The sequence below is a fragment of the Cetorhinus maximus genome, chromosome 8 (genome assembly GCF_964194155.1).
Source record: "Cetorhinus maximus chromosome 8, sCetMax3.hap1.1, whole genome shotgun sequence".
NCBI classification, from domain to species: domain Eukaryota; kingdom Metazoa; phylum Chordata; class Chondrichthyes; order Lamniformes; family Cetorhinidae; genus Cetorhinus; species Cetorhinus maximus.
This window is the reverse complement of record NC_135886.1, coordinates 118,168,316-118,182,992: the sequence shown is the minus strand read 5'-3', so window position 1 is coordinate 118,182,992 and position 14,677 is coordinate 118,168,316. Positions and strand designations below refer to the sequence as shown.

At 40.9% G+C, this 14,677-nt stretch overlaps 1 protein-coding gene across 1 annotated transcript in view; it reads right to left on the bottom strand.

Annotated features, from left to right (window-relative positions):
- The window catches only part of kdrl (kinase insert domain receptor like), a 200,797-nt gene that overhangs the window by 103,420 nt on the left and 82,700 nt on the right, over window positions 1-14,677 (bottom strand). The window contains exons 6-9 of the mRNA XM_078547471.1: window positions 14,473-14,612; window positions 11,602-11,761; window positions 7,881-7,998; window positions 2,651-2,820 (exon numbers count right to left, since the gene is read on the bottom strand). Of these exons, the coding sequence (XP_078403597.1) occupies window positions 2,651-2,820; window positions 7,881-7,998; window positions 11,602-11,761; window positions 14,473-14,612 (588 nt within the window). The remainder of the gene's footprint in view (window positions 1-2,650; window positions 2,821-7,880; window positions 7,999-11,601; window positions 11,762-14,472; window positions 14,613-14,677) is intronic.

Here is a 14,677-nt window from a genome sequence, read left to right as displayed (position 1 = left end):
TAATGCAAATACGTAATGAGCCTGCAGAGGTATATGAAACAGGAGATTTATTGGAACACTCCTTCCACGAGGCTATAGGCAAGATCAAATCATGTGATGTCGTGTCATTTCCTTTGATGATGTACACAGTATAGGATTAGCATACTGAACAATTAGAGTTAAACCATTAACAAACCAATAACCAATATAACATATTGCACTACATCTCCCCACAAAGTCTCTAATTCCCATTGCTATATTGTGAAGATCAAACAAATGTCAACTTTAAACTCTGGTGTGTTGCAATACTTAATCTTGTTTTCTTCTCATAGATCCCCTTCTTTCCTCCGTTCTTCTTATATGGAATACTGCTGTGGTGATTTCACAAGTCTACGAGAACAGATCCTTTTCTTCTTTGGAGAGACTGGATGTTTGTGGTCCCTCAGGCTCTGCTGGGTAGAAGGGAAATTTGTAGATGACTCAGGTTCACCAGTCAGATTGTCATCTGAAGTGGTGAATGATTGCAGCATCCCTGGCCAGTTAGATTGGGTAGATGACTGCTTCTATTTAGTTGTTGAGTTGTTGCTGGCAGAGTTGCAGTTGTTAATGTAAAGGTTTCCACCTCTTCAACAAGGGCTACATCATATTCTTCAGGCCTTGCCATTAGGATACAAGCCAAAACAGCCGCAGTATTCTGCAAACGTCGTCATCTCAATCTGAGTCGTTGTACTTGTGGGGCTATTTTTGCTAACATCTTAGAATTTAACAGTGTCACTAAGAGTTTGAGATGTGTCTCTAACTTGAAGTGGAGACCAAGAACATAATCTCCAAACCTTTCGCAAGCCCAAATAGCAGCTGATACTTCTTTCACAATCACTGCACATCTCTGTTCAGCCTCAGTCAGTGAACGGATGCCTGGTAAATTGATCTGTGCTTTCCATGCATCTATATCTGAGAAGGTTAGAGCTCCCAAACCTGTAGATGATGCATTTTCCTGCACCTATATGCATTCGTGAAGTTCCCCGCTTGCCCTCCTCCCCCACAACACGGGCAGCGCTGAGCGCTGCAGCACGTGCTTCACGCTGGGCGGGCATTAATTGGCCCGCCAGTGTGAAATCGGGGTCGTGGCTCGATCGCGGGCAGCGGTTAGCTTCCCAAACCCTCCTGCTCGCCCCCGCCGAGCCTGCCTGACAAGGGCAAAATCCTGGCCAATGTTTCTGTGATTTCTTCCTTTCAATACTGGAGGGTTGCCTTCAGTTCTCCTATGATCTTGAGTTCTATTCTTTCCGGCCCAGATAGATTTTGCATGATGGCTGAAGAGAGCTTCTCTTCAACTATGGTTCAGCATCAGAAAGAACTGAAACTGCTGCACCCAAGCTTAGCTTAAGGTCTGCCTTGTTTCCCTCCACTAGGTTATCAGCATTCCAGTAGCTTCTGCTTGGTTCCTGGTTATCTCCAATGAAAAGCACCTCAATAATATGGATATTTTCTACTCCATGCATCTTGCCACCTCTCATAGACTTACCTTTGTGTGTATTCTGAACAGGCTTCTTGTTATGGCACAGAACCTGGAAGTGGCCCATCTTTCAGCATAAATGACGTTTGGTCTCTTTGGTGGGGCAGTTTTCATGTCTGCATTTTTCCCTGCCACACCAATTACAGTTAGCTTGGACTATTGATGGTTGCTCTTCCTGTCTCCCCTGCTTTTTTATGAAAGTTTTTCCTTTTATATATTTGGCATACTCTAATGAGTCAGCTGCTTCTGAGATAGGGCTTTCCCTGTCACTTCGAACCACAGACTGATTCTGTTTCCTGACCTCAGCTTGTCTGCTCAGTTGGATTGCCTTTGCTAAGGTTCGATCATTTCTGGACTGCAAGTGGTCCAACAAGGCATCATCCAACACTCCCATGATGATTCTGTTTCTCATTAGTTCATCTTTTGAGCTGTCACACTCATAGTCCTCTGCAAGCCTATAACGGTCATTTATGAATGCACCAGCACTTTCCCTGTGATGTTGGATACATTTGTTAAATTTAGCCCGCTCACAATGGTTCTTTCTCAGATTGAAATAGTTACCAAGTGCTTTGATTACTTCATCATCTGCAGCTTTCTCCTCATTGATACCCTGCATGACAAGCATATCATCTGTACAGTCACCTATCACATATAACAGCATACTGACCTGCTCACTGCTTGCCTTTGCAACAAGGCCTGGTGCAGTGCAATACCTGGCAAACATCTGATACCATTTCGGCCACTCTTCTGCTTGATTGAGACCTGCAACCTTCTCAAAGTTTTCAAACAAAGTAGAGCCTTCTCTATCACTGTTTTTCATGTGCTGCCACCATACAATATTCTTGGTATTGTTAGACTAATGCAAATACTTAATGAGTTTGCAGATGTATATAAAACAATGGCTTTATTGGAACATATCTTACTGCTCTGGCTTACATTTTCCATAAGGCTGTACGAGATTCAAAATCATGTGATGTTGCATTTCTTCCTGTGATGACGTACACAGTATATGATTAGCATATTAAATAATTAGAATTCACCCAATAACAACCTAAAATCCAATATAACACATTATACTGCAATTTGTAGGATTTACTACTTATTACTATCTTAGATTATGTGCTGTAAGGCATAAATGGATTATAACTGACTTACCAAGTACTCTTAGTGTGATGGTGAGGTTCTTCTGCAGATTATGCAGCTTGTTGGTTAGTGAAATAGTGTAATTTCCTTCATCATCTTTTGACACACGCATTATTTTTAATGCATAGTGGTTTTGGGTATAGCAAGTCTGATTTTGTGTAATGAGTTTTCCGTTTTTGTACCTGTTACACAAAAACTACAGATTAGATGGACTAAATAAAGATTAACATTCCTTGTGTATTTTATTCCAATTGTAACATTTAATATTTGCACTCTAACTTTAACCTACTTAATTGGCTCAGTTGATAGCATTTGCACTTCTGAACCAGAAGTTTATGCCCCAAGATCTGAGCTCTTTATTTATGCTGACAATCATGTGCAATACAGAGGGAGTGTTGCAGTTTCAATCAGTGCCATCTTTCAGATAAGATGTTACGCCAATGTTTTATTGATGGGCTATCTCAATGTTAATGATTCAACAACATGGTTTGAAGAGCAGTAGAGTGTCTCAAAGTTCTGGCTCACATTGTTTATCATCAGAAACAAATGAATTGATTACTCATCACATTGGTATTTAAATAGTCGTTTGGTAGTACAGAACTTGATTATTGCTAAAAAAAAATACTTTTTTTGTAGAAGCTTTTCGTCTTGCAAGAATGCAAAATGAAAGGGGAACGACAATTTTGCAGACGGAAAGAACATGTACACACATTGCGCCTTTTTCAGCTAAACAAAATAAGTGACAGCTAGTTGATGGTTCATTCTTCAGGACAATGCCTTGACCAATCAGAGTCAAGCTGTCTGGTTTAAATTTTAAAAAAAGCTTGGCAGTTAACTGTGAGTCACCGTCAACTGGTGTATTGTCCATGGCAATGTCTCTACTACTTGCCAACCAATCAGCACTCTCTTCTCATACAGTATAAATGGTATTTGGCATTCTTGTGAATTGTCCTGATGAGTGCAAGGCAAAAAGCTTTGACAAAAAAGCCTCTTTTTTCAGCAATACATTGGTATTTGTGGGATCCTCTTATGCATAACATGGATACTATATTTGCCTACTGCTAGCAGCTATTGCACTTCAAAGTAACTCATTGCGTATATGAAATATTTTTAAGTGTCTGTAAATGATATGCAAGGCACCATGGCATTATCATTCTTTCTTCATTTTCACTTTCAAGTGGAACAAAAGCTAATGTTAGAGGGATGGTTCATTAGTTGTGGATTGCTGGCCACAGTCAAAGTTTTTCTATTACATTTTCCCCACCTCTCATGCACATCAACCCACATTCAGGCAACTGTCACTAATAGTTATCAAAAAAGAGGCTGAAAATCATTCTGGTGTGATTCTAAGTCTGGCTAATCAATAAGGGCCTAAATTTAAATCTGGGCTTGTGCTGAATTAGTTGCTCTTTGTCAGTCCAGTGATGGAGTGAACTTTTAAGATCACAGTTGCTGTTTCCCTGAGCCCAGATTAAGGCCTAGAGTTTCTGCTCAATTGCTCTGCGTTTTCCAAAGCAAATTGTCTGATATTGGCATAACCAGTGCAAAAGATTGTGGAATTTTAAGTGCAAATTCTATTCAACTTGAGTTTCCACGATCTTTTGGACTAGTTTTAAAATCATTGTAGTTGAAGTAGGACCCAACCACAAAACTGAAAACCCCTCCAAAGTGAATTAACCACCATTCGCAGTTTCCACTAACTACCATCATTTGCATGTCTTTTAGGAGGCTTCAAATATTAAGCAGGATCATTTGGATACACAGATGCTAATAGGTGTGTTTTGAATGATTTTTTAATGTTTTTATCAATTTACTAAGAAACTGAATTTTGTACCTAGTAAATAGCTTTGTAAATTTTTAAAAGTAATTTAAAAGCAATTTAAAATTTTGTTACTTTGTGGTGGATTGTGATTTACATTTATTTTCCTGTTATAGAAGTAACAATTGAACCAAGTTTACACAGTTTTAAGAATCATTTATTTATTTATTTAAGTGTTCATTCCTGGCACTTGACTTTGTTTTTCTTACAATCACTGTCTGGAAAATAAATTAAATATTTTCTGAAATATTTTGGAATTAATCTTGTTTCGCTTTATAAAATGGCAGCAAGAATGGATACACTGAGTTATGATAAGTGCAAATACTGACTAATTCTTTAAAGGAATGACTGAAACTTCTAAGGTATGACTCCTTTATTCTTTTATTAACTGGAATGGTTTTATTTTTGATTTTCATAGCTATTGTGCTTAATCTCTGGAGTATACTTGTAGTCAGGAAACTGACTTCAAATAGCAATTTCCTTAGGTAGGCTTTAGCTAAAATGCTAGTCTCGTTGATCTAGGATGATTGTGGGCATAATTGTTTCTTGCAACAGAATAACCTCTTGCTTGAAAATGTGCACTACAAAGAGGTAGGGAAATCATGCTGTAGCACATGTCCTGTTTATATTTTCATGTTCATCTTGTACAAAGTGCCTATCCTCATGTACAAAATGTCCTAAAAACACTGCAACCGGACATACGATGGCAACTACTCCACCAGCCTAAGTGCAGCAGAGTGGAACCCCCAACTGACTGATGGTAAAGCCACAGACACCATCCCACAATTGGGAAGCTGGTTATTTGTATGGAGTGGGTGCTTAGCGCCTACTTCAGTTATCTGGCAGAGGGGCATGCAAAAAACAGCCTGACACTAGGACACCAAAATCCGGAAAGGGCTGATATAAAGGATATTGTAAGTGGAAGTTTTGTTCCTTAGATACTGACCTGGAGACATTTAATAAGAGTCAGATAACTGACTCTGCTGATATATTCTTCCCTATTTTTGGAGCTTCTGAAGTCTTTTTACTGGATCTCAGTGGACTGCATACAAGCTAGCTGAGGCATTATAAGGGTAGGATGGGAAGAATTTATTGATATGGAATGGTTCAAAGGCAGATATTAAAGGGACATTACAAATGAGGCTGAAACTTGACTTTTTTTTAATTCATTCATAGGATGTGGGCTTTGCTGGCTGGGCCAGTATTTGTTGCCCGTCCCTAGTTGCCCTTGAGAAGGTGGTGGTGAGCTGCCTTCTTGAACCGCTGCAGTCCATGTGGTGTAGGTACACCCACAGTGCTGTTAGGAAGGGAGTTCCAGGATTTTGACCCAGTGACAGTGAAGGAACGGCGATATATTTCCAAGTCAGGATGGTGAGTTACTTGGAGGGGAACCTCCAGGTGGTGGTGTTCCCATCTATCTGCTGCCCTTGTCCTTCTCGGTGGTAGGGGTTGCGGGTTTGCAAGATGCTATCTAAGGAGCCTTGGTGAATCCTGCAGTGCTAGGTATGCCTCCAACCAGCAAAGAGTTTTTCCCCTGATTCTCATTGACTCCAGTTTTGTGTGTGAATGTTAAGTGATGGCCTGACTGGGGTCAGGTGTTGTGCTTTCCAGGGTTAAATAATCTGCTTACAATCACTATCAAATCCCCCATGCAAAGAAATGCCTGATGGCTCTGGACACCTGTAGAAACATGAATCAACACAAGGAGAGGAGTGGAGAAAGCTGGAAAAAGATGAGCCACTGCTTCCATTATAACAGAGTAATTCACAGAAAGGCTATGAGGTGGCATGGTAGCTTCAGTAGCCGTGTTGTTTTACTCTCAATCAGGTGTTCCTGGTTTACAATTTCAGGCTACTTTGGTTTAGTGCATTTCAACAGATCTCAGCCTTTGCACGCTGGAGAAGAGCAACATGTTAATGGTCCACTCCTATGGGAGAGGAGGTAATGCTAATACTGGCAGAATCAGCAATTTAAAGTACACATACTCTTTTTCAATCATAAAGCTATTCTGCTAAGATGTGTGTGCTACGAGATGGTACTATATTCTCTGCTTAACAAAATCACATGGGAAATGTGACTATTTGCTCAATGGTCAGAGGAAAAGATTAAAGAAAGTAGTTTATTAACATTCAGTACATATCAACTATCATTTTGTCAGATATTGAGTAAGTATGATCAGTGATTTTGGCAGTAATTTGTAATGTGGTTAAAAAGCTATACTTTTTAAGTGGGATGATGAGAAGTCTGCAAGAACTTCCTTCACCAGTTGTCTGATTACTACCCTTCTTCTTTGAAACTTGATACATTTATTTTCTGAGCAGATTGTCAGCTTTCTAAAAGATCTGTTTCTTTCAAAAAAGATCAAACCCATTTTTTGCAGAACATGGAGACATTAACAAGGCTGTCAACCTTTTTAATTAGTTCTCACAATCAGCAAAGCAAATCTCAGAGCTCAAGTCATGGTCCTTGTTAAATAGATCCAAAGGCAGATGGTGAAGAATGAAACTAGATGCTAACCCTTTTCCTTGATAGTAAGTTTATTTACAGAATGCAGCATTACACATATTTGCCTTCCACCAGTGTCCCGGCTGTCTCTTGAGTCAAAACAATTAAACTAAATTAACATTGGGACAAATTAAAAAGCAGCCCCTTAAAGGGAAACTGCAAAAAACAAAGACAAAATTTAAAGGAAACTTACAAATATTAAACCAAAAAATGTGATTAAGAGAATCACTAAAACATCCCAGTCTCTGCAGTGCCCACCGAGCATGGAAGGCCTTGACAGTGCCAGCAGACACCGCGTGCTCCCTCTCCAGGGACACCAGGCTGTGAACATAGTCACGGAAAAGGGGCAGATAGTCGGGTCGGATGACCCCTATGATTGCCCGCTGCCTGGACCTGTTAATGGCCAACCTGGCCAAGCCCCAGGAGCAGGTTCAGAAGGAGGCCCTCCTCACTCCCAGCCACCCTCCGCACCGGGTGCCCATAGATCAGGAGCGTGGGGTGAAGTGCAAACAAAACAGAAGCAAAAGGTTCTTCATGTAACTAAAAAGGGGGTGCAGCCTACAACAATTTACATATGCGTGGTCCACAGGCTCCACAAGGCTGCAAAAAACGCAGGCATCTTGGGAGTTTGTGAACCGACACATCCTATGGTTGTATGGGACTAATGCGTGCAATACCCTCCACCCCAGGTCGCCGATGGAAAATTGGAGGACACCCCCATAGAGGGCCCCCCATATTGATGTCTAAATAGCAAGGACAGTGATTTGGGAAAATATACCACTGGGCAACTATATCCCAATATGTCTTCACCTTTAGGAAAGAATGAGAGAGAATTTGTACAGTTAAAAAGAAAACATTCAAATCAATATGCTCACTAAAAAGTGGAATTTGTGGAAGAATCAAAATGATGGACTTTACCAGGACACTTCTGGAGTTGGGAAAGCGTTCACTTTCACAGCTAGTTTCACAGGTTTTCCTCCAGCTAATATGCGCAAAGGGTTCTGAGTTTTGAAACTTGCTTCAATAAAAGGCTCTTCTGAAATTGGAAGAGAAAAATAAAACTATTAGGAGACTAGTAAGGCAGTATATTATCATGTTGAATAAACAAATTTTGGCTGACTGAAACCAGTTGTACTGTGGATACTGTGGGGTTCAATTGACGCTGCTACTCCATGGTTTCTGCTGAGGTTATGTTGGACAACTGGGAAACCCTCATAGAAATTCCAGGAGTTTACATTTAGTTTCACAATAATTCGAAAATATTCACCATTTTTATTATTTTAAAGGATGTACTTGAAAGCAGCTTCAATGTGCAACCCAAAAAGCATAGCGAGGAATGGAACTTTTTACCAGCTTCACAGGGTTTAAAAAAAAAAGTCATCCTATGTTTAAAATGTCGAAAGCGAAGGTGATGTATGTATGTTAAACTAACAGAAAGTTCTACGCCTCTGTTATTCCGTTCAATGCCACATTTGCAAAAAGCCTCTTGTTTCTCTCAGCACAGATGCTGCCAGATTTGCTGAGAATTTTCAGCAATTTTTGCTTTCCTTACATTGAATTGAGCTGCTTCAGCATGTTGATGTAAATGGCAGTAGAGGTGAATCTGACATGTGGATAGTAGTGGCTCCCAACTGATAAGGCAACCTTAAGTTATATTTTCCAGGAAGTAAATGAATGTGTTACTATGTTTTCCACAGACTCTGGTGGACTACTTTGACTAGAAGCCATTTTCCTTAGAATTTCCTTTTTACTTGCAGAAAAGATTCATGAGAATGGTTCCGGGGATGAGGAATTTCAGTTATGAAGATAGATTGAAGAAGTTGGGACTGTTTTCCTTAGAGAAAGGAAGGCTGAGAGGAGATTTGATAGAGATATTCAAAATCATGGGTCTTGACAGGGTAGATAGGGTGAAACTGTTCCCACTTGTGAAAGGATTGAGAATGAGAGGGCCCAGATTGAAAGTAACTAGTAAAAGAAGCAAAAGTGATATGAGGAAGAACTTCTTCACATGGTTAGGGTTTGGAATGCACTGCCTGAGAGTGTCATGGTGGCAGGTTCAATTGAAGCATTCCTAAAGGAATTGGACTATTATCTGAAAAGGAAGAGAGGGGTTCTGGGGAGAAAGTGGAGAAATGGCACTAGATGAGTTGCTCATTTGAAGAGCTGATATAAATATGATGAGCCAAATGGCACAACCTTCTGTGCCATAACAATTCTGTGATTCACGTAATACATATTATCTATTGGAAATACATCTTCCATGATGTTGCTCACAGGTAGTTCATGAGATGGACTGAAGAGCATTTGGACGGAGAATGAGACATGGAACACAAGTTAGCAGGGAATGCAACCAGCCAAAGTCAAAGCTGGAGTGAAGAATAGATCTAGGATCCATGTTGTGACAGATGGAGCAGGGTAATTTTCCTGTGAGTTGCCAAATGAGAGTGGAAAAGTTGCTTTCAAGACTAAGATCATTAATTTTTTTTTAGAGAGGGATATCAAGTGACATGGTGGCTAAATGGAGTTGAGGTATAGATCAGCACGATCAATTTGAATGGCAGAGGAGACTTGGGCTTGAATGGCCTAATCTTGTTACTAAATGGAAATTCTAGACATTAGGTGAGCCCGGTGTCAGTAAAATCTAGGATATGGGATGGGCAAAGATATTAGTTGGGCCCAAACCAGGGCACTGGCTTGAATCTGTGGTGAGGTCTGGAGTCTTGGGCTGCTCCTTAACAAGCAAAAGTCCCTATAATTTTTTTTGAGTGTGCGTGCGAATTTGTTAAGTCTGTGAAGCCTTTAAATTTTTTTTGCACAGCTGCTCATGCCTGGTAATTTAAAGGGTTGACTTGTGTGCTACAACCACCCAATGAGCTAAAGTGCGAACTGTGATTGATCAACAAACTTGGAAAGTTACTCTACAAACAAAAAAAAAAATAAAAAGTGCATTGAACATATTTAAGTCAATTGAGATTCAGTGAGCTACAACATAATTTGAAAAACATTGATTTCAAGCTGCAAAGGATTGTACATAAATAAGATGGATCCATTGATCCTGCAATTTATTTAGAATTTACTCATATTTCAATGCATAGCTTTGAGTTCCACCTATTTTATATTTTTATTATTGCTAATTCAAACTATGAACACATACTATAAGTTACCTTTGGAATCCCCAACGATCCATCTCTTAACCAAATGCTACCTCTCAGCAGCATCATCCATAAACGCAATGTTAGATTCCATTGGTATGCTGATGACACCCAGTTTTACCTCACCACCAACTCTCTTGACCCCTCGTCTCTCTCTAATTTCCAGAACTTTCCTCTGGCTAAACGTTGGTAAGACTGAAGCCATTGTCTCCGGTCTCTATGACAAACTCCCTTACCTAGCCACCGACTCCATGCCTCTTCCTGGCAACAATCTCAGAGCTGAACCAGACAGCTCACAAGATGGGTGTCCTACTTGACATTGAGATGAGATTTTGATCACTTGTCTGTTCCATCACTATGACAACCTACTTCTCCCTCCAAAACGCTGACCAATTCTACCCTGCCTCAGATCTTCTGCTGCTAAAACCCTCATTCCCACCTTTGTTACCTTTATATTTGACTATTCCAATGCTTGCTGATCTCCCCATCTTCTATTCAACATAAATTTGTTCATTGAAAGCTCTTCTGCCCTTGTCCTAACTCGCACCAAGTTCTGTTCACCAATCGGCGTTGTGCTCACTGTACCACTCCCAGTCAGGCAACACCTCAATTTTAAAATTCTCAGCCTTGTTTTCAAATCTCTTCATGGCCTGATCCCTCCCTATCTCTGTAGCCTGCGGAACTCCTACAAGTCTTATCCCTCTGCTCCTCCAATTCTATGTACTTCCCCAATTTTAATTTCTGCCAAGACCCTAAGCTCTGGAATTCTATTCCTAAAACTCTTGGCATTTCTTCATCTCTCTCCTCTTTTAAGACATTCCTTAAAACCTACCTCTTTGTCCAAGCTTTTAGTCATCTGTCCTGATATTTCCTTCTGTGATTTGGTGTCAAATTGCTGTCTAATAATTGCTTCTGTGAAGTGTCTTGGGGACACTTTACAATGTCAAAGGTGCTACATAAATACAAGCTGTTGTATTCCCCAAAGCTGAGTGGGATTAGAAAATAGATTTACTCACCAATAGATAAACTCGCCAAGGCTCCTTAGACAGCACCTTCCAAACTCATGATCACTACCACCAAGAAGGACAAGGGCAGCAGATACATGGTAACACCAACACTTGTAAGTTCCCCTCCAAGCCACTCACTACCGTGACTTGGAAATATATCGCCGTTTCCTCACTGTCACTGGGTCAAAATCCTCTCTAACAGCACTGTGGGTGTACCTACACCAGATGGACTGAAACAGTTCAAGAAGGGAGCTCACTACCACCTTCTCAAGGGCAATTCGGGATGAGCAATAAATGCTGGCCTAGCCAGCAAAGCCCTGTCCCTTGAATGAATAAAAAAAAATTATCTTATTGCATAACCAGTCACCAGGACACACCAAGATGCACCGGATTATGGTGTAGGTTGATTGACTGCCCCTCTGTGAATGCCATTCCAAGTCATATAAATGAAATGTGTTTAAAAGGTCCACAATAGCTTACCAATGACAATAACTTTAGTCCTGTTTTGCGATATATTTTTATTCAATACTTTGCATATGTAGGTTCCTTTGTCACTTCGCTGAATGTCCTTCAGAGTTAGCATACTGTAATATACAGTTGGCATTACCCGTGCATTGTAAATATCAACTGTCCGATCAGCCTGTGAATAAATGAAAAGAATTATGCATTGTAATCCTATTATTATACAACAGCTCCTCATGGGAACATTGCCTTTAAAAACGCTCAGTAAAGACATTAATATGGCTTCCTCCCAGTGCCACTTATTAAGCAGAGAAGCAACAAATGGTATTCAGTCACTAATAGTTGCTGCTTTTGCATGTTTAAATTTTGTGGGGGCAAAACTCAATAGCCCCTGATAACAGTTGTGGGGATTACGATATATTATTAACTCACACCCATTGTTTCTGATGCAGGCAACATGCCAACTTCATGCTGCTTGCCAATTTGCATGATTGCTGCACCAGCATTAAAAAAAATATTCTTTCGAGTTATCAACAGTCACAGATTGCAACTCTTTTGAGTACAATCACAGTTCTTGGTTTCCAGGAGTGGGACATGAACCCACAACCTTCTGATTCAAAGGTGAGGGTGCTATGGACTGAGCCACAGCTGACACCTTTTGCACCAGCATTAAATGTGCTGTTAAGTAGCTGCATACAGCAATCATGCAAATTGAATGCAGGGGGTCTAGAATTGTGCGAGACTGGCATGAGTTAAAGCTGGCTTGTATTACTTAAAGCCAGCCTGCACCTCTTACATGGGGACACATTCTGGCTAGAGCAGCTACTGGAAGTGGCTGGGGAAGACATTCTGAGCAGGAAGAAGAGTTAATTATGGTGCAAAGGGGAGTGAGCATGCTCCAAGTTTCTCTGTCACTATTTCTCTAGATGTCCTGCTGTTCTAGATGTCTTAGTAGAGGAGGTACTAAGGAGGAGTAATATGATAAGGGGCTAAGAAGCCCTCTAGACAAACCTTACAAAGGCACTGTGGCCAGATAGCCATCACGGTCAATGTCAGAAGTCAAGTCTGGAGGACTTGGATGCAGTGCCACAAAAAGTTCAATGAGCTCACAAGTGATCAAGGTCAGGGAAGGTATCTTCAAATGCCATATCCCACCACCTGCACCACCAGCCTCATACTCTGCTCAATATACTGCACGCCCCATCACTCATCTGCCAACAATTTCTACTGATCATGATGCATACCTCACATTCATAACTTCACCTCACCCTCACACACTTAACACTGTTGCCAGCCTCACATCCACATCTCACACACTGCCAGTTATTCAACATGACAGCCACATCAGACAAACACATCGCATCATGCTCATTGACACATGTCCTCTGCTCTTGCAGCAAAAGGTGGTGTGTTACTGCTGCCAGGATACCAGGCATTGGCTACATGATTCTTTGTATATGGTCAAACTCCAGCTGGACATTGAAGGGGTGGAATCGCTGTTGTTTACAGTCCATCTCAGAGTTGTCATGCACTATTCGCAAAACATTGTGTGTGCACTCAATGGCACTCTGCACCATAGGAAGATCTGCAATCCTTTCAAAGCTGCACACTTGCTCTGCCTGCCTCTCTATGGCAAGTGAGTGAAATCTATTCAGTTCTCTTGGAATATAGAGCCTCACTGACCTCCCTTATGCCACACTGGGTGGCAAACTGGAACATGTTGCAAATATCATCTGCTCCAGCCTGGAAGAAGAAGGACAAGTAAAACCCTTCACAGCCACTGGAAATCCAGTTCTATTCCTGTTCTGAGGTTGCAGGTGTGGCAGCTGCAGTTGGCAGACGTCAGTGAGGACATCCTCCATGAAGTGCAGGTGTCTGACTCACCATTCCTTGCTGAGGTTCAGACAGGAGAATTGCTCCCTGAACACCCTGGGTAAATATGGCCTCTTGCTGAGAACTCTGTCTTCACCTCCTCCTCCTCCTCCTCCTCCATCTTCTAGCAGCTTGCCCTGCTCTGTATCACCTCTGCTCCTTCTTTCTGCCATGCTGTAGCCCAAGGGGAATTCATAATGGTGCATCCATGTCTGGGAGCAAGTGGTTTGTGCAGTATCCTTGAAGTCAGGACAGAGTCAGGACAGCAATTGCCACATGTCTCCCTGTCGGCTTTAGCAACTTTAAACAACTCTAGAAACCAATAAACACTTCTAAAATCACAGTTACGGCCACTAGAAATCACTCAGTAACTAATCTTAAAGCAGCTTATGTTCCATTTCTTGGCACTGTTGGGAGAGCCTGCTGCTGAATAAATGCCTAAATAAACTGTGCACCTTTAAGAGAGAATGTCAGATGGTGTTAGGGTTCAAATTGGCAGCATGGCCTCAAATTAGTGCTGACATCATAATCTGTCTACTCAGCACGCTTCTGGTGCATGCTCCCTGCACACATTGACACCCACAATAAAATGGTGTCTGCTGTATCCTGCACCAGAAGTATGAGCACAAACCATCTTTGTTTATGGTCTGTTAGGTTTATCAGTATAAATTGTAGGAATATGCTGGAAATACATCCGTTAAAAAACTGGAATGAAATTTTGAGAAGCTGTAAGGTTTTCAGATTGCATGAAACTGATGGATTTCGCCAGAAATTAGTGTTGGCCTTATTAGTGGATGAAGGTTCAACTTGTTTGTATGGCATTCCTTTCATATTTCAATGCAGATATTAATATGTTTAGCGTGTAGCAGACATAGGAATGCCAAATGAATATGTTAATGCGTCCATCTGTAAATTGTGCTAGCAGTAATTTTGAAGCTTTTGCATCAAACTATTAATAAAATCCTTCAGAAAATCTGGTAAATGTACTTCAAGATGATGTAAAAAGTCAGGACTTACTGCTTTACCAGGATACTCCCACTGAAATTCAGGTCTGGCATTCAAAGGCATTTTTGCTGTGCACTTGATAGACAGTGTATCCCCAGATAGCACCTTGATTCTTGAACTGGTATTAAGGTGAAGATATTTCACCCCTTCAACTGAGGATAAAAGGCAAAACAATATATATATATGCAACAAACCACAATAATCAAGCACTTGAGCT